Source organism: Lolium perenne, chromosome 2 (genome assembly GCF_019359855.2).
Source record: "Lolium perenne isolate Kyuss_39 chromosome 2, Kyuss_2.0, whole genome shotgun sequence".
Classification (NCBI taxonomy): domain Eukaryota; kingdom Viridiplantae; phylum Streptophyta; class Magnoliopsida; order Poales; family Poaceae; genus Lolium; species Lolium perenne.
Window position 1 is genome coordinate 158,845,505 of NC_067245.2, and position 18,134 is coordinate 158,863,638.

An 18,134-nucleotide genomic window follows, 5' to 3' on the forward strand; every position below is an offset into this window, starting at 1 on the left:
CTATGGGGGGGCATACGGGTTAGATCATCCGGGAACACATCAGTATATCGACAAACGACTCTGATCTGATCCAAGGTGGGTTTGGCTAGGCTTTGGTTACAGGTAAAATTTCGGGGCATCTTTTCAGATATGTGTTCGACTATTATTCCGGTGCTACTAGTCATGGTGATGGCCTTCTTGGCACAATCAATCAGTCCATGATGTTTCGCCATCCAGTCCATTCCCAGGACTACTTCCATTCCTTTGGCTCCCAGAACAATCAAATTTGCATAGAAATCTATTTCATGTATTCTGATGGGCACATCTTTGCAAATTTTTCTAGCTTTAGTTGTTGATCCAGGTATTTGAACTATCATGACATGCTTCAAACTGATGGGTTGAATCTTACTAGTGCATGCAAAATCTTCGGTAATGAATGAATGCGAGGCTCCAGAATCAAACAGCACTCTTGCGGGTATTGAGTTAACAGAGAACATACCCAGCACAACGTCTGGGGATTCCTGAGCTTCTTACGCATTCATGTGGTAGAGGCGGCCGTTGCGGTTGTTCGGGTTGTTGGGGGCGAACTTCTTGTTGGTGGTGACACGACGCTGCTGTTGCGCAGGGCCTGAGGTGTTGGCGGCAGTCTTGGCGAGCTTCTTGGGGCACTCATAGGAGAAGTGCCCGGCCACTCCGCACTCGTAGCAGTTGTAGGTGGACTTGTCCTTGGGGGTGATGGGAACAGCGTTGCTCCCAGTCCTTGGAGCAGTGTTGGAGTTATTGTTGGGGGCGCGAGGTGGGGCGCGGTTGAAGTTCTTTGTTGTTGTTGTTGTAGTTGTGGTGTCCTCCGGACACAAGGGTTTCCTCCACTCCTGTTCGATAACTCGGGCGTGGAGTCTGCATCGGAGGCGTGTTGTGGCTGGGGGCGAACCCTCCACCTGAGTTGGGACGATACTTTTGGTGGTTCTTTGGGCCCACTGGTTCATCATACGTCGCTTGCAGTTCTCATTGGCTTGGTGTATCTTTCCCTCCATCTGAATGGCGGAGTCAACGAGTGCTTCTAAGTCAGCAAAGGGGATGTTGATCGGCACGATACCGCATCTCATCATGCAGTCCATTCAGAAACCTCTCCTTCCTCTTCTCGACGGTGTCCGTCTCATCCGGGGCGTACCTTGACAAAGTGAGGAACTTGTCGCGGTATTCCACCACGGTCATTCTGCCTTGCTTTAGTTCCCTGAACTCATCCCTCATCTTCTTAATCAAACCCGGGGGCACATGATACTTGCTAAACTTGAGTTTGAAGTCTTCCCAAGTCATCAGGTTCCCCGCATGTAAGGCGCGGGTACTTGTCCACCAGGCACGTGCAGGTCCAGCCAGATAGTGGGTGGCGAACAACACCTTCTCGTTGTCCTCCACTCCGGCAACCTCGAGATTGTTCTCCATAGTCTGGAGCCAATCATCAGCGTCGAGGGGTTCCTCTGTCTTGTTGAACACAGGTGGGTTAGTGTTCTGGAAGTTTTTCAGCTTTGACCCTGGGTGGTCGTGGTTTCCGTGGCCTTGGTTGCCCTGAGCAAGTTGTTGAAGTGCAGCTAGGTTGGCTTGCCTTTCAGCTCTCTCAACTTCTCTATCAGCCAACATCTGTTGCAGCATCTGCAGCATTGCCTCCTGAGTCATGTTGCGAGTTGGGGGTGCCATCTGAACAGTGATAGGGATCATGAGATAAGAGGGAAATGTCTATGGCTCATTTTGGGATAAAAAATACAACTTAACTTGATTCATAATAATAATAATATGACACACACAAACATAGTCATGGAGGTAGCACATATTACAAGCCAAATGTTCAGGAGGGTTTTAAGAACCCTTTCAACAAACTACGATACATGGGGCGGGTACAAAGGACCAATACATAACACGGGGCGCAGGTGCTCAGACGGGACTACTCGCCATCGACGTTGATAGGGTAGACATTGTCTACCCCGGCATCGAGGTGCTCGTGGCCATCCTCGTAAGGGTGGAACTCCAGTCGTCGTCTTCCTCCTCCTCGTAGTCGTCGTCGTTGCTGACGTAGGAGTAGCCGTCCCCCTGGATGTTCTCCCCTTCACCTTCACCTTCCAGCTCCTGGATCTGCTCAGCTTGTGCAGCGATGGTCGCCTTCAGAGTGGCGATCCTGGCCTTCAGGCGGTTGATGGTGTAATCCTTCTTCTGGTTGGCACGGCGGAGTGCCCTGCGTTCTCCGGCGATGACCTTGATGGTCTCCGCCTGCTGCGCCAACTGGATGTGAGTGTGGTTGGCGTATTCGCGGGAGTTGTCGAGGTCGATGCGGGTCTCGCTCAGCATGAAGTCCAGATGGTCAGCATGGTGGCGAAGCTGCGGGTGTGACGGCAGGTTCATTGGCACTCCGAGTGAGTTGTGCCTTGCATAGTGCACAAAGCGACTGTCGGTGAAGTCCATGAAGTTTTGCCCGCACAGACGTGCGAGTCCTTCCTGAAGTCCCCTTGCGAGACCATCCGCCCGGATTGTTCTCCCTGAAGGAGAACTGGATCCTTGCGCTCATTGGGAGCGTGAACCTCCCACGAAGGTCCACCATGATTACCCACTGAAGTTGACCACCGGGTTGGTCATTCAGCATTCCGCCAAAGACTTCCGGTGGTGGGCGCCCGAGGAACTCGGAGAGGGAGAAGAGGTCCCTCTCGAAGATGATCTCTCCACCGTTCCCCAACTGATAGAACTCAGTCTGGAGAAAGGGCTGCGCGTCCACAACGTGATCCATCTGTAGAGAGATGCGATGATTAAGTTAGATAGGTGCAAGTGTTCCCAATTTTAATTCTATTAGAAGAAGGGCATGAATTTAAAGTTTGTAAAAGACTCTTCAAGGTAAGGAGGTGAATAAGATTTTCATAATTAGTCAATTCATGGAATTTGAAACTAAGTTTTTGAGCGTCCCTTCTAACTAGGGTCTCCTAAGGTCAAACAATGGCTCTGATACCAACTTGTCAACACCCGGATTTTTAAGTCCAGATGCCTATTATGTCGTACATCGCAATCCCAGGAATAATGTTTTTGCGAGACATAATAGTAAGTAGCATAGAGTCATCATTTATTACAACACATATCGTCTTACAACCATAGATCACATGATCCAATATTACACGAATATATTGTTCAACATCACAAATAGTAAGCGGAAGCGAAGTAGTAGTGGACGATCTATTCCACAGTGCAACGCTGACGTTAGAAGACGATCCTAGTTATCGTAGACGTCTGTTGTCCGTCATCCCGATCTTGGTGCTCTCCTTCATAGTACGGCATTTGAATAGCAGGGCAAAGCCATGAGTACTTGTAACGTACTCGCAACCTAACTCTAAGCGAAACACTCCTTAAGTGTAAGGGGGGGGGGCTAAGCTCTAGGTTCATTTGCATAAAGCCAAGTTTTAGTTTCATAAATCTTTGGTAAAAGCCTATATCATGTGCTAGACTAACTCAAGTGGGAACATTAGTGTCATTCCCACAACTCATTATGGATCACCATAATGTCACCTTTCAAACCACCATTCATTCCTAGAACCAAAACATTTTAAAGATAACGGAGATAGTATGGCCTTTCCAAGCGTCCGTAACCGTGGACACGGCTATTCGAATAGGTTTAACACTCTGCAGAGGTTGTACTCTTGTGCCACAACTTTTGATTACATCCGTCGAGGGTAACCTCGAATCATCGTAACACAGTACGCGGATCATCAATCGAAACCTTTCACTTATATATGCTAGTATGAGCACCTCTCCCCATGAGCTTGGCCTCCCGGTGGAAACCGCAGTCAACCCGGAACTGCACACAGTGGCTTGGGCCGTATATTCACCTCATTTCAACATCAATCCACCGATAACGGAGGCAGCCGCAGCGTAACCCCTATGATGTTTGTTCGTAGGGAACCCATACTAAAATACACAAGTTTCTAGTCAAGCCCTACCCATAATCAGGTATTGTGGGGGTACTTGTATCATTGGAAAGGTATCGCATTTAAACTCAATCATCTATTTTGTCAAAAATCACCATCTTCTCTTGGTCATATTCACCTTCAAAAATCTTTCACTTCAAACCATTCACAAATGTTCCCATCTAGAGTAGTCAATTTTAATTGCTTAGCACTAGCCACTATGTGAAGGGGTGCTATCTAGCTTTATTTGCTTAGGCTAACTTTGATACTCTTGTTCTAATCTAGACCAGGGAATCATAAATAAAAAGGGTACTTTGAAATAAATAAGCAAAAGCAATGGTAAGTAAAAACATGGGATAGGTAATACATAAAAGTAAAGTGTGAGGGTGCCTTTGCTCTTGTAGAGCTAAGCACTTGTGTTTAGCAAGGGTTAGCTTGCCTTGAGCTGGGTAGTTATCGAAGTTCTCTTCTTCTTCCGAGAGTAGCCCTCCTCTTCTTGGTATTCCTCGTTACTAGCGTCTATATACGAATACGAGGTATAAATACTAAACCAAGCTCACATGCTAAACTAGAGGCACTCAAAATTAGTTCACACATTAGTCCTATCACCAATCAAACATGGCATGGTGGATTATAGGATTGGTCTTTATTAGAAAGAAAATAATTTCCTCTCATTATTCCTATTTCTTAGATTTGATATGTAGGTCTTTAAAGGATTCCATTTCTTTGTATTACTTAATATTAAGATTTAATCTCTCCATATAATAATAGGGTATGAAATATAGGTTGACCCCAAAGTCAACATTTCATATCTATTACATGTGAGTTCAATTTAATAGAAGTGTTACACTTCACATAGTTTTAAAAACTTAGTATTTAAATGAATTAAAATCTCTAAGTATAATTCTCAAGGGTTCATTAGCCTAAGTCATTCCCCCTGGTTATTAGTACTTAGGATCAAAATTTAAATGAGAGGTAATTCTCATATTGGTGTTGAGTTTGAATTCCACTTAAAAATGCTCTAGAAATGACTACATAGCCATTTTATTTGATCTAGTCCATGATCATACAAACAACAGGGCTATGTTATTGCATAATCAATTAGAGGACATCATTTGTGATTTATTAGAGTTGGAATTACTTCAAAATCTATTCTGGTTGATTTTTAAATAAAGTTTGCATGTGTAAAAGTCCCTGTCTTGTCTTTTTTGTCAAATTAAATCTATAACGAAAATGGAGATGGGGCCAGTGGCATTGGATGGGTAATTTTATGGGCTTTCCAACGGTATAAAACTTGCTAGCTTTGGTTTGGTAGAATTTAAACTATTCAATTTTTACTAAACATTCAGCAGAGCAATTTGAATTAAAGAAATAAACCAGATTTGAATTTTTGGGCTGGGCGGGAAAAGTAAATGGGCCGAAACGAAATTCGGCAGCACTTCGCAGCCCAACACGCGGCTGGCGCGCGGGCCGCGCTGACAGGGTGGGGGCCACCTGTCGGCGCCTATTTAAACGCCGAACCGGTATGTTCTAGCTCGACCGTAGGATTAGAGGGAGGATCGACGGTGTGGGAACGTCGTCGTCCCCGGCGGGATTCCGACGAGGGCACGGCGGCAGTAGGGGGTCGGGGAGCCTACCAGGCCGATGCAGGACTCAGGCAGTATGCGCGGTGAAGGTGTAGTCGATGGGGAAGAGGTTGGGAGCAGCGGCGGCGCTTGGGGTGGCGCCAATCGTCGACGGTGAGCTGCGTCCCCCGGCGGCTCCGATCTTGAAATTGCTCCTCCTCCGGCGGCAATCGAACGAGCTAAGGTGGTGAGGATGATCAGTGGTGAGAGGGGAGTCGAGTGGTGTGAGAGGAGCTTGTGGAGGGCCTCTATTTATAGCGGCGAGGGTGCCGTGGGGTGCGGCAAGGGCGCGGCCATGGCGTGGCGGTTCCAGCGAGCGAAAGCGCAAGCGAAGCACGGGAGCGTGTAGGCCTTGTCTGGAGATGCTCAAGGAGTAGTCGGCGCGGCAAAAGGGGGATGGGATCGCTCGGGCGCGTGCAATGTCCATCACCGGGCGCGCGGCATCATTTCGTCTCGGGCGCCGGCGACGGCAGTGCGAGCGAGCACGGGCGTTCGTCTAGCTCGTAGAGGGTGCTGAGGCGGTGCTCGATGCGGTGCTAGGGATGCAGGGCGATGACGGTGGCGTGCAAGTGGACGACGTCCTTGCGCGTCCAGGGCGTGATCACCACGCCGGCTGGCACGTCCTGGCGCGTTTTGGACACGGGCGTTCTGAGCAGGGCCGTGCAATGGCGATCGATCCAGTGGTACGGGCGTGATCCTTATGCATCAGGGAGGCTCGAGGACATGGAGAAACGACAAGGGAGTGGCCAGGGAGATGGGTGCCAAAGGTGGCCGGCATGGCATTGTGTAGCATGTTTTAGGGTTTCTCCTCCACTTTAATCCGCCATGCAAGTACTGGGCTAGAGGCAGGGGGTGTAGGGGAGGCTGATGATCACTTTGCCAAAGTGGTTTAGGGTCAAAACTGCTGGATAATAGCATGTATCACTTAGTCTAGATGCTGCCTGCCACCTGTTTGACAGAATGCCCGCAAGAAACTTTCTTTCGAATTTTGCAAATCTTTTTGGTGATTCTCATTTATATAAATATTGTGATGTATTGGTGGTGGTGGCACTCAATTTGGAATTGATTTGCAAGTTTTCAAATTTGGGGTGATCTTCTTCTCTTTCTCGGGTTCCTTCTTTGCCCTCTTATTCTGGTCAACCTAGTCAACTTTAGGGAGGGTGGTCAACACCAAAGTTACTCACCTTGACATGGTCTTGGATGACCTGGCTTTAGTTGACCTTGCTTAGTTCAAAATTTGAGAAAAACAGAGGGGTAAAGAGGTGAAGAAAATATTTTTGTGAGATGTGACCATTATCACATGTGTGGAGAGAATTTGATTTCTTTTGGTTTGATTCTTGATCCAAGGATGCAAAAGGGTTAGTTTATCACATTGAAGTATTTTAGAAGCAATGGGGCAAGCTAACTTGGCCTTGGTTGAGGATTGGTTATTTTACATAGAGGGTATGTGAGTGAGAGAGGGGTTTTTCCCAATTTCTTTATTTCTCCCCAATTTAGGGTTTAGTGAACTTGGTTAGGGTTCACATAGTAAGGTTTACACATACTAACACTCATCATGGCAATTGCACAAAAGAAATCACTCAAATGCATTTATCTATATGTGGCCCTATATGCATAGAAAAAGTTTTTGTTAATTGCAAAATTTGAGTTTGGGGAATTTCTCTTTCTTGTTTATTATTGTTGAAACTTGAGATGTTACAGCTGGGAGCTCTACGCCCAGGCCCTCCAGGCGCGACGGGAGGAGGAGGAGGCGGCGGCGCGGCGGGAGGAGGCCAGGCGCCGCGCCGACGAGCAGCAGCGCCGCCAGAGGAGAGGTGCCGCCCGGAGGAGGCGGCGCCAGAGCAGAGCGCGCGCCGCGGGAGAGGCAGCAGCGCCTCCAGCGGCGCGGGTGGCTCCGGACCCCCACTCGCCGTGGGAGGAGGCCTGTGGTCTCCTCGTCGCGATCCCCGGCGCGGTCGAGCCACAACAGTGCCTCGCCGCCGGGGACCTCGACGACGTCGCCGACGACGCCCACAGGGGCTAGGCGGCGCACCGGCGGCCACCGCGCCGCCGACCAAACCCTAGAGGGTTTTTCATTTTCTGTTTATATTTTAGTTTCAATTTAAAAGCCCATATAGGGGCTTCTTTTGTTAGTTTTATTTGCCCAAAATAGGGCTATGTACTAAATTTGCCCAAAATAGGGCATATGTTTAATCAAATATCGTTTAAATTTGCCATTTTTATTTTGTTTTCGTGTTTCCCCAATTTGCGATGCGTCCGCGCGTTGGGCGCAGCGCGCGACCCAAACGGACACGCGGATGCGGGGCGCTGTCCGCGTGTCCGGGCGGCGACCCAAACGGCCCAAAACGGACGGCCCAGCGCGTCCGTTTGGGTCGCGCGGTTGGAGATGCCCTAATGCGTGTGCCTCAAGTCCATCTCCCACTCAGCGAAATGCAGCCATCTGTCATACTGGCGTTTCTCCCTCTTCGTCGCAGCCTCCTCCCGTTGCTCCACCTCCTGCTCCCTCCGATCAAGCTCTTCCTCCCACTGATTCACCTCCTCCTCCCTCTGATCAAGGTCCTCCTTCTTCTGATGGTTCTGCTGCTTCGAGCCAGGGGGCAATGTCATATTGAGGGCGTGGGAACTGGTGGTCTGGTCCATCACCGACGGCACCACCCCTTCCTCCTTGCCGGTATCGGCCGCTGCCTTGTCGACGTTGTCATGTCCATGCGTCACCGGCTCTTCAACGGCAGGGCAGGGGACCGATGCTGGGGATTTCAAGGCGGTGGGGGTGCTTCCGCCGCGGCGCGGAGACGGGGGTGGAGAAGCTGCAGTGTTGCCGGCAGTTCTCGGAGCGGACGGCACGGCACCTTCCTCCTTGCGGGTATCGGCCGCAGCCTTCTCGTGGCCATTCAGTACCGGCTCTGTGGCGGTAGGGCAGGAGACTGGTGATGGGGATCCCGAGGCGGTGGAGGGGCTTCCGCGGCGGAGCGGAGACGAGGGTTGAGGAGCAGCGGCGCCGCCGATTGTACTCGTACCGGATGAGAATCCATGGTCGAGGAAGGCGTCCTTGGCAGCGAGGGCCGTGTCGAGGCCGCCGTTGGAGCGCAGCGTCTGCGGCCGCGGGGTGGTCGGCGCTTCGAGGGCGTCCTTGGAGCCGGAGGATGTGCCGAGGCCGCTTCTGGAGCGCTGGATCGGCGGTGGCGGGGTGGTCGACGCTTCCGAGGCGTCCATGGAAGCGGGGGACGTCTCGAGGTCGCTGCTGGAGCGCAGCGTCTGCGGCCGCGGGGTGGTCGGCGCATCGAGGGCGCCCTTGGAGCCGGAGGATGTGCCGAGGCCGCTTCTGGAGCGCTGGATCGGCGGCGGCGGGGTGGTCGACGCTTCCGAGGCATCCATGGAAGCGGGGGACGTCTCGAGGTCGCTGCTGGAGCGCAGCGTCTGCGGCAACGGGGTGGTCCGCGCTTCCAGGGCGTCCTTGGAAGCGGGGCCCGCGTCGACGTCGACGTCGCCGCCGGAGGGCACCGTCTGCGGTGGTCGGCGTGCCGGCTTGCGGTGAAGGCATTCCGTCGAGCAGGTGTTGTGCCGCCGGGACACGCTACCCTCGGCTCGCGGGATGTCCCGCCCAACTTTTCAAGTGAATGAGCGCCCAAGGCCTCCAATTCATACCAACTGGTATATACTATCGCGGTCTTCTACGAACTCTCATCGTCTCACAGGACACATCACCTTAGATGGCACTGCCGAAAAATTTATTGTCCACAAATTCACTTCCATGAGTACTTCACCTAATTTCCTCCGCAGTCTTAGGTTTTGGTGGTATTTTTTCCATTTTTTGGTTATGTATGGAAAGATAGAAATAAAATGACTACAATTTTGGGTATTCACTTAATCAGGGTCTATAATGTGCAGGATTGTTTTCGAGGTACCGATGAGAGCCTATTTTATGGCTACGACAACAATAGGTTTATTAGAGGCGCTAACCGTTGGCGGAGATGCTTTTATTTAGTTTCGAGTAACTAAGAAATATAGTTCTTTTAAATGTATCCAAAAAAATCCTCCAAAGTGGCATCATGCCAACAACTCGTGAAAAATAAGGGTGGCGTTCCCTTGTTGAAAGCGTCACGATGATGATCCCACATTTCAAACTGACGGATACCGTCCCTTCGCCTCAATCTGCTCCTCTTGGTGGCCTCGCTTCGGGCAAGGTTCTCGTGTAGTATCTTGTTGATCACCCTTTGATTTCTCGCCGATGTCCCAGTCCTCTCACCTCGTCAGCCTGGCTACTTATACACGGCCTTACTTCGGTAGTTGACGGCTCGCCTACTGCCTTGGGGGGCTTTGCTAGGTCGGTGTCTGGCCGTAGTTTCAGCCGGTGCGTCTATCCCAATGTCATTTGAAGATGTTGTGTTTCTGGTCTGAACCTAGCCTGAGCTTGGGGCGTGGTGGTTCGGGATCGGTATCTGCCGACGATGTTGACGCATTCGCGCACCATGAACCTTCTTGGAGACGTCGCCGCAAGACCCCCCCCCCTCCCCTCTTTTGGATCCTCAAGCTCTGCTAGGCTGCTGGCTCATCATCGAGTCCCCCTTGGGCTGCTGTGTTGGTGCGTAGGAGGTTTGTTGGCGTGGATTATGTCATGCTCGCTCCGGTGCAACAAAAGACAAAGCTCCCTCAACCTGGCGCTTGGTGGCGCTCGATGTGTTGTCTTTTGTTGTTGGTTTGTGGTTTGTCCTATGTGTTGTAACTCTTGTTGTACCTCATAGCCGGTTGATGGCTTCGATAATTCAAAGTCGAGCTCATTTCGAGTTTTCCATCTAAAAAGTGAGGCTACAGCAAGATAACTACTCTCCTTGGATCCAACTTCCGGCGAACCCTCGCTGGCTACACTACAATTCTACAATGTCACTAACACCACAATGTCAATAGCATCACATCGATTGTCCGAGGTTTTTTCCTCCCCCCCCCCCCCCTTGTCACCGATTGTGCATCCGAAGCGGAAATCTTATTCCAAAACCCTATTGTGTTTCCATACCAAGACCGGGCAGGAGAATAAGTCTCCCCCTTTTTTAGCCCAAGTAGAGATCAGTAGGGGACTTGGCACCGGGTCGGAGCCGGAATAAGACTCGCCTAGTTGAACATGATTTTGGTAGGGTAGAGTGTGAGCGTGCTATTTTTTACCAAAAGACTTCATGGCGCGATTTATTTCTTTTTGAATAAAGGATGCATTGCTCATTACATCAGAAATAATAAAACTTCGTTCGTTGCATCAAAATTAATAAAACTTGAGAGATCGCAGTCCCAAAGTTGTGGGCGTGTTAAAGCTTGTACAATGGTGATATCTTAGCAGTGCCACGTAGGATAAACGCTGAGGTGGAGAAAAGAGAAAGATAAAAAAGACTTTGCTTTCTCTTAGCTAAGAGATCATCTCTTAGCACAATCCCTCTCACCACAAATTTAGGATACCTCGTTACTGAAGATAAGACTAAAAAACAACCCATTGTACATCATGTTTTATTTTTATCTATATTATGTGGCAGGATTAAGATAAGACAGTTTTATCAAACATTGCACATGCCCTAATTAGTGTACGAGTGCATGGATTAGTTAATTCAGCTTGTTCGTCGCCTCTAATCACGACCGAATGGAAGCAGCTACATACGCAAGAGAGCGCGGAGCACGTCAAGCGGCAGAGAGCACGGAGCGGCGTCGCAGCGCCCGTTTAACTGCAAAAGACCGCATAAAGCGCCTAATGCCGCATTGCTCATCAACTGCGCCACTTGCATCCTGAAACGTGCGTCAGGCTGAGAATGAGGCTACAGCTCCTTCGACATGATTAGCACAATGCGCATCGTTATGCCTTACTCTTTGGTCACAAGCAAATTACGATTTAACCATTTTTAGACTCGCACCAGATTACCATTGCCCGAATGACAACTTAACCAAACTATACATGATGAATGCCACACGGAATGTATTAGCTTCTTATGGATGGATATAAGGTCTATAGCCTGCATTCGGCAGAACATTCCTTTACAATTACGGTGCGATACCTCTCAAGGCAACTTTTGCTTTCTAATCCTATCCCGGCTTTTCTCTCCCATCTCACATGCTCACTTTGACAAAATACTAAATGTCCCTGCTCCATTTGACTTCAGATTTGCAGAGGTCAACTGACACTTCGGCCATAGCAGATCGAAGCAATGTACAGGTTCTTCGCCCATTTATCCTGCAAGTTGCGTTGCAAGGTTAATATAGCTTGGCACAGCAACAGAAGATGCATGCTCTGGTACTGAACTATGGAGACAAACGCCATAAATGCCATGGCAACTATTTAATGGTAGAGAATACGAAGAACCCAGGTAATTTGTGAGCGTTTCGATGATCCCGGGAGATACCTTTACATGGTTGCTGGGGAAGGCTGTGGTCCGTAGAGTTTCTTGTGTCTCATCTACTGGTTTCCTTTTCGGCTTGCTAAGGATAAAGGCGGCTTGGTCGATGGTGGCTGCTGAAGAAGTTATTCTGTAACCATGCTCCCATCGCCGATGGATGCCTTCACTTGGATACAGGAAATCCAGCTCTACAACCTGAAGTTGCATAAAGAAACTCAGCCTCATAAACTAGCAGTGCTATAGTCACAGGAATGTCTACAGAAATTTAAACTGGCACATCTATGGAAAAACATATTTACATGTGACTGACAAGGCCAACTTAGTATACCTGTTCAGAATAGCCCGAGTTCCTTGACATGACTACTCCCCAGCGATTTCCAGCTGTGGCCATAGACGTTACATGAAAACCTTCTTTCCACTTTTTGCTGATCCACTTGAAGGGGAATGATTCGCTAACCTTGTATGACTGTTGAGTGTATGCAGTTCCTAAAAACATGACACGGTAAGAAATAAATCCAATTATGGATAATAACCGTGCAAGATATGTCACTTATGGAAGTGCCAAGCTAAACAACGACAAACAGAACAGTTAGCATGCTTATGTATCATCAACGGAAATATGGCGACAGAATGGAGATTTAAACTAGCACACACGATTGAATAAAAAGCGCAAATCACCGACCTTTGGACATTACAACTAATGAACTTCCATTGGATGCTCCAGCTACTGCTGTTATGTAGAAACTTTTCTCCCACTGGTCCATTATCCAGTCCTATGTGCACCGAATAAAGAGATTAGCAATCACAAGTCAATAGCTTATCCAGGGTACTAATGAACAATGATAAAGCTTTATCAGATTGTACCATACCTTGTGTAGGAAAACCGGTGAGATTTCATAAACTTGGGAACTGAACCCAGTTCCTGCATCCATAATGAGAGCCCAAAGATTTGCTGAAGAAGCCACAGAACTAATGAATAGGCCATCCTCGTTACCCTTTTGTATATGTTGTTGAAGCCTGTTGTCAGCCACATTGTAATGGTACCTAACAAAGAGAATCAAGATATATTAGCTTTAATTTCCAACAATAGATCGTCAAACTATTACAGACTATTTACATTAAAACCAAGATGAAATGATATATCATGAAAAAACAAGATTGGTCCTGAGAAGTGGGTATTTGATAAAGCAAAGGTATGAGCAACGAAATATGACAAGTTAAGATTTGAAATAACTAACAAGCGCAAACTGAAATCCCGAATCAGTAGCAACTACAAGCACAGTTTCATTCAAATATGCAGAGAAATTTAATATTTCATAATCTATACATGTACCAGAGTAAATATGCAGAGAAATTTAATATTTCATAATCTATACATGTACCAGAGTAATGAGGCACTGTGCAGACTAGTTACACTTGAAGGCCACAGCAGCCGATATTTGAGTTCTTAGATGGTTACCTTAAACATTGCAAACCAGAGAGTAATTGTATATCTACTTATTCCAGTTTCCAAGGTCATTATTAAGATTTACACCTACATTGACTATTGCACTCAGATGGTCCCAATTCCCAAATCAAGTAAAGAATCTTCTAATAAACATACGACTTTCAATATTTCATGTTGGGTTTGTTGCACGTTTAATACAGCTAGATTGCTTAGACTTGGGTTACAGGTCTAAGAAGAACATCTTGTCTAAACTAAACATAATAACATGGGAAGTAGGGCTATGATGACAATTAAAATTAACTGATCATCTACCCAACATCAATTCTGTTATGACGATTCTTCTAACCGAAATAAATAAAATATCTACTCAATTTGTCTCTAATAATAAGTTAATAACTCTACAGATAAAACCAAATCATTTTTTGGAATCGCCACTTTTGCAAAAAGAGAAGTATTAGAAGTTCAAATAGCATCAGTTGATCACATTTTGTATCATCTATTCTATTTCAATCATTTAATGTAATTACCTTTGCTTCATAGGCCGCCTCGCATTGTAAACTGAAATCCATTGTGATGCTGGATGCCCTAATCTAACTTTCTTCTTAGGCTGCTCATCTTCTTCATGGTTGACATGCAATCTTCCACGCTTTTGCCCCACCTATAATTTGGGGAAAAGGTTCATGATGAGAGACGAAATGAAAAAAAAAAACTAAACAATAAATGCAAGTGCAGAGTAGACCTTAAGAGCCCCATCAATTCTGATTGGCCTTGATGCGGGCGATTCGATCAAACCATCAAACAGAGAAATAAGTTTGGCGTACTTTGGTTCTTCATCAAATTTCATATTTGCGACATTGTCAAAAAATTCTTTGAATGGAGCTGGACAGAAACTACATAGCATGTCTGGAGAAGTAGCCATTTTCTTCTTGCAAACAAGAAAACTCTTGGTATCTCCCTGTGTTGTCGACTGAAGTGAGTACCAGTAAAACATTAAGAAGTTAACTCAAAGGTGTTAAATCTACCTGGTAGCCTTGCCAAGGCAATCTTCCTTTTATTAGAAATATAAGGGTGTAGGCCAGTGACTCCAAATCATCCCTCCTACTACCTGTACGACCTAAATGGGCATGTGCACTTGCATATCTAATTGTTCCCCTGGAAAAAGAAAAGAAGATGTAGATAAGTAAAAAGGAACATAGGAGAAGCAAAAAAGTAAAGATTTAACACAACAAACCTGAATATATCAGGCTTTTGATCATAATCAACATGGTGACCTGAGGAATCTTTCCACTTTGATGCTGCACAATTTAGACAGCGGCATATTAACAAAAACTTGTAAAAGAACAGTAATAAAGTACAACCGTGACCCTAAGTTTATCTCATGAAATACTGTAACGAAATGGGATTTTATACTTGGATAGAAATTCATTGAATAAATAGCATACCTAAACCAAGATCAACAAGGAAAAGCTTTTTCTCCTCAGGTGATCCAGGAAGACCAAGCAGAAAGTTCTCCGGCTTTACATCGCCATGAACAAACCTGATTAAAATAGGATGTGTTAACGTAAATGAACAACAATGTATCCGCTGAAGATAACTTCAAGTTACCCTTTGGAATGAAACTTCTCAAGAATTGATATGGCCTCTACAGCAATGCATGCTGCCATATGTGGAGGCATCCTGTTAAAAATGTTAAATCTTTTAGTAAAGATTACAGAAGTACAACTGTAAGATTAACAAAGTAATTTCAAAAGGAACAAGAGGATTCTTACGCTTGCCCCAGTGAATTCCATACATCCCAAAGACTAGGGCCAAGGATATCCATTACCTAATTATTTGTTAAATGCAATCATTTTTTTGTCAAAAAATATCAGCTCAACAATATAGGTGATTAACTCAAATAAACTCACAAGGATATAGTAGTCGCCCTGACGACCCTTGTAGTGGACCGAAGGTACGCCATAGCAGCCATTGAGATTCCTTGTTATAAAGAAGGTCAATGCTCACTGATCAGAAAGCACAAAAGACAGAGCATAGTCTAAGTACAAAAAGAAGTTGACTCTACTTACTGATAAACTTGCCACTCATATGGAGGGGCATAATTGCACCCTTTACTGCTCCGGTGCTCAAACTTCAATGCAACCTATATAATCATCATACATAGCTTTGATTCATGAAACATTGGTTCTTTTTTTTGCACAAATTATTTTATACTATCTAAGAGTGCAAACCTCATAGGCATCAGGACCAGTGCGGGCTGTCCCACCTGATAATCTTCTACCAACGTAGACTTGACCAAAGCCACCTTTACCTAGTTTTCTTTCAGTTAGATATACTGGAGAATTACCTACGTGAACCTGCAGAAATGATGTGGTATTAGGAGCATCCGAGTAGCTTGACTGACAACTCAGACAAATAAGATATAATACTATCCCTTCTAACGTCATCATAGAGCAGAATTTTCAAGTGATATAAATCGAAGCAACAACGCAATGGACTTAGCTGTCGCATGTCATATGTGCAAAGATCTAGACTATGAGGTAAGGACGTAATCAGCAGTTTAACTCCTTCCGGGTCATGTACAAACAACTATATTCAGACTGCAAGACTTTAAGGAAGTAGGATGTTTGCAATGATAATCATCTGGGTTGTGTATTGGAATGGACGAATTTATGGACCTGCTAAGTGGGGATGGTTTGATGCTCTATGAGTGACTGACTGTTAATTCAGGACAGGCCATCTACTTCGGGTAGCCTTTCCCGCTAACAGGGTTGCTGGCATTTATGGTATTCTAAAGGCAAATATATATTTTTACTATTTAGGCTATATTAACTGCTAACCTCTTTCTAGAGCTACAACAGAAATATTTTATAACATTTGGTAACTATTCAACTGTAGCCATGTCAAATTTGCACAAGGCCTACATGGCTACATTGATGAATGAATATCAAAATGCGATGGCATCACAGATACTGCATGAAACGACGGATAGTCCATGTACATTATAGGGGGGAATATTTATCTCTTCCGTGCTTTAAACATACAGCATAGTAATTCTATACAGCATTAACAAAAGGTCAGGTTCCACTTGTTCGTGCCCCATATGACCAATCCAACACAAAAGGAACACCCTAGGGAACATGCATAAGGTGAATACTGAGATCAATGCATATATTTTTGTTGAGCTAGAAAACCGATCGAAAACTATGTGGATTGCAAATGGCGGTTCATGGAAATCAAAATAATAACGAGAAGCAATACCCTCTCAGGAATCGGTGAAGTTGTTGATTCATCTTCAGCCCCTACAAGCTTCTCTGCACTTTCACCATCCATTCTCAAACCTTTACCTGCGAGACCCTCAGCAACCTTGGCTTTCTTTTGACTGTTGTCAGCAACCTTGTTCGAAGCAGGGTTCTTGGCTTCCGAAACACGCGTGCGTGCAGAGACAGCTTTGGGCGGGTCTTCAAAATATGGTTCCTTAATTGCAGGCCTCGATGGCCCTCTTCTCCCACCGCCACCAGCAGCGTATCTGCCCCTTACAGCAGGGACGGGAATGCGCTTCCGTGGAGCAGGTAACACCGGTTTCGCAACCGGGGGCTCTGCTTGCTGTTGATCTTCAAGCTTCTTGGACCTCAGCAGCGCTAGGCGAGCACTGCTTCGCAGCTGTGGCATCCTCTCCCCATGCAACTCTTGTCGGCGTTCGGCCCGTCAGAGCACCTTCCAATCTCCACATGGGTAAACACAGTTAGATCAAGGTAGCATAACAAAACAGAAGTATTGTAGCAAACACACATGAAAATCTATCTAACAGCTAATTTCATGCGCCAATGTGCCGACAGCCACCCATGTTAAGACCAAGCGTGACTACTGTGGTTGAGCCAGCAGTAACCAGTTTCAGCGAGCTAGATCCCTAATCGCCATCAAGAGGAAGAGGCCTGCCTCATCTTGATGCGTCAATCAGCCTGGGGCAGAGAGGGGGGAGCAAAGCATCCCCATCACCTGATGGCCCCCAACAGGAGGATTTGCAATGGAGAGAAGGAAATCCCTACTTGCCACCAGATTGCCACCAATTCGGCACCCAATCTCCACTGCCGTACAGCCCACCCAAATCACCAACCCACTAACAAACCCATCCCTCGCCCAAAGGCCAAATCCGGCGCTCGTACCGCCTGAAACCCGAGTCTCCCGGAGTCCGATCAGCCGGCGGCGGCGGCCAAATCGGGCCACCGACAACCCGTCAGGCGGCGATTTACTCCAGACGGAACGCTCCCACGCCGCCCGATCGCGCAGGAGCACACCCAGACGCCATCCACTGGCCGGAAAAAATTCAAAAAATACCAACGGAAAAAAAAAAGAGTAGGAAGACGGGGAGAGCGAGCGCGGGAGATCGGGGCGGTGGGATGCTCACATCGGCGTCGCGGCGACGGCGACCGGCAGGGGAGTAGGAGGAGGCCCGATTCGTGGCCTCGGGAAGCGCGTGGTGGTGATGGTGGTGGTGGTGGTGGGGAGAGGAAGGCACAGGAATTGTGGAGGCGGAGCTGCTCGTCTCGTCTGTATCGTCTCGTCTCGGGCTGATGACGTTTCTGGTTCGGGTCCGGCGCGCCGTGTGCGCCAGCCACCTCGTCATGCATGCTCTCGCTGCCGGATGGGGCCGCCTCGTCAGTCGATGCAGTAAGGGCTAGGCGGCCTAGCCTCCTAGTCCTAGCCTAGGTGCCGATGTGATTTTGGTTGGGGTTTGTGCATTTGGAATGTCTATACGATTCTTGATTTGTTACCCTAA

The 18,134-nt window shown here is 47.2% G+C and overlaps 1 protein-coding gene across 1 annotated transcript; it reads right to left on the minus strand.

Annotated features, from left to right (window-relative positions):
* Positions 1-11,401: 11,401 nt before the first annotated feature.
* On the minus strand, positions 11,402-17,920 carry LOC127323453 (casein kinase 1-like protein HD16). The gene is made up of 17 exons (XM_051351590.1): positions 17,763-17,920; positions 16,616-17,079; positions 15,586-15,711; positions 15,424-15,497; positions 15,265-15,334; positions 15,127-15,182; positions 14,963-15,034; positions 14,800-14,894; positions 14,589-14,652; positions 14,380-14,509; positions 14,097-14,312; positions 13,885-14,015; positions 12,780-12,954; positions 12,593-12,683; positions 12,239-12,396; positions 11,917-12,105; positions 11,402-11,747 (listed from the first exon to the last, which is right to left on the minus strand). The coding sequence occupies exons 2-17, from the start codon at positions 17,024-17,026 to the stop codon at positions 11,688-11,690; spliced, it is 2,118 nt and encodes a 705-aa protein (XP_051207550.1). The 5' UTR covers positions 17,027-17,079; positions 17,763-17,920; the 3' UTR covers positions 11,402-11,687.
* Positions 17,921-18,134: the final 214 nt, after the last annotated feature.

What these genes read in the sequence shown, in the direction of transcription:
- LOC127323453 (XM_051351590.1), bottom strand. Translation starts at nt 17,026, where the DNA reads ATGCCACAGCTGCGAAGCAGTGCTCGCCTAGCGCTGCTGAGGTCCAAG. An exon ending in AGGCGGCCTATGAAGCAAAG is followed by an intron (nt 12,955 to 13,884) that starts GTAATTACATTA and finishes TCTCTTTGTTAG; the next exon opens with GTACCATTACAATGTGGCTG. An exon ending in TCCCCAGCAACCATGTAAAG is followed by an intron (nt 11,748 to 11,916) that starts GTATCTCCCGGG and finishes CGCAACTTGCAG; the next exon opens with GATAAATGGGCGAAGAACCT.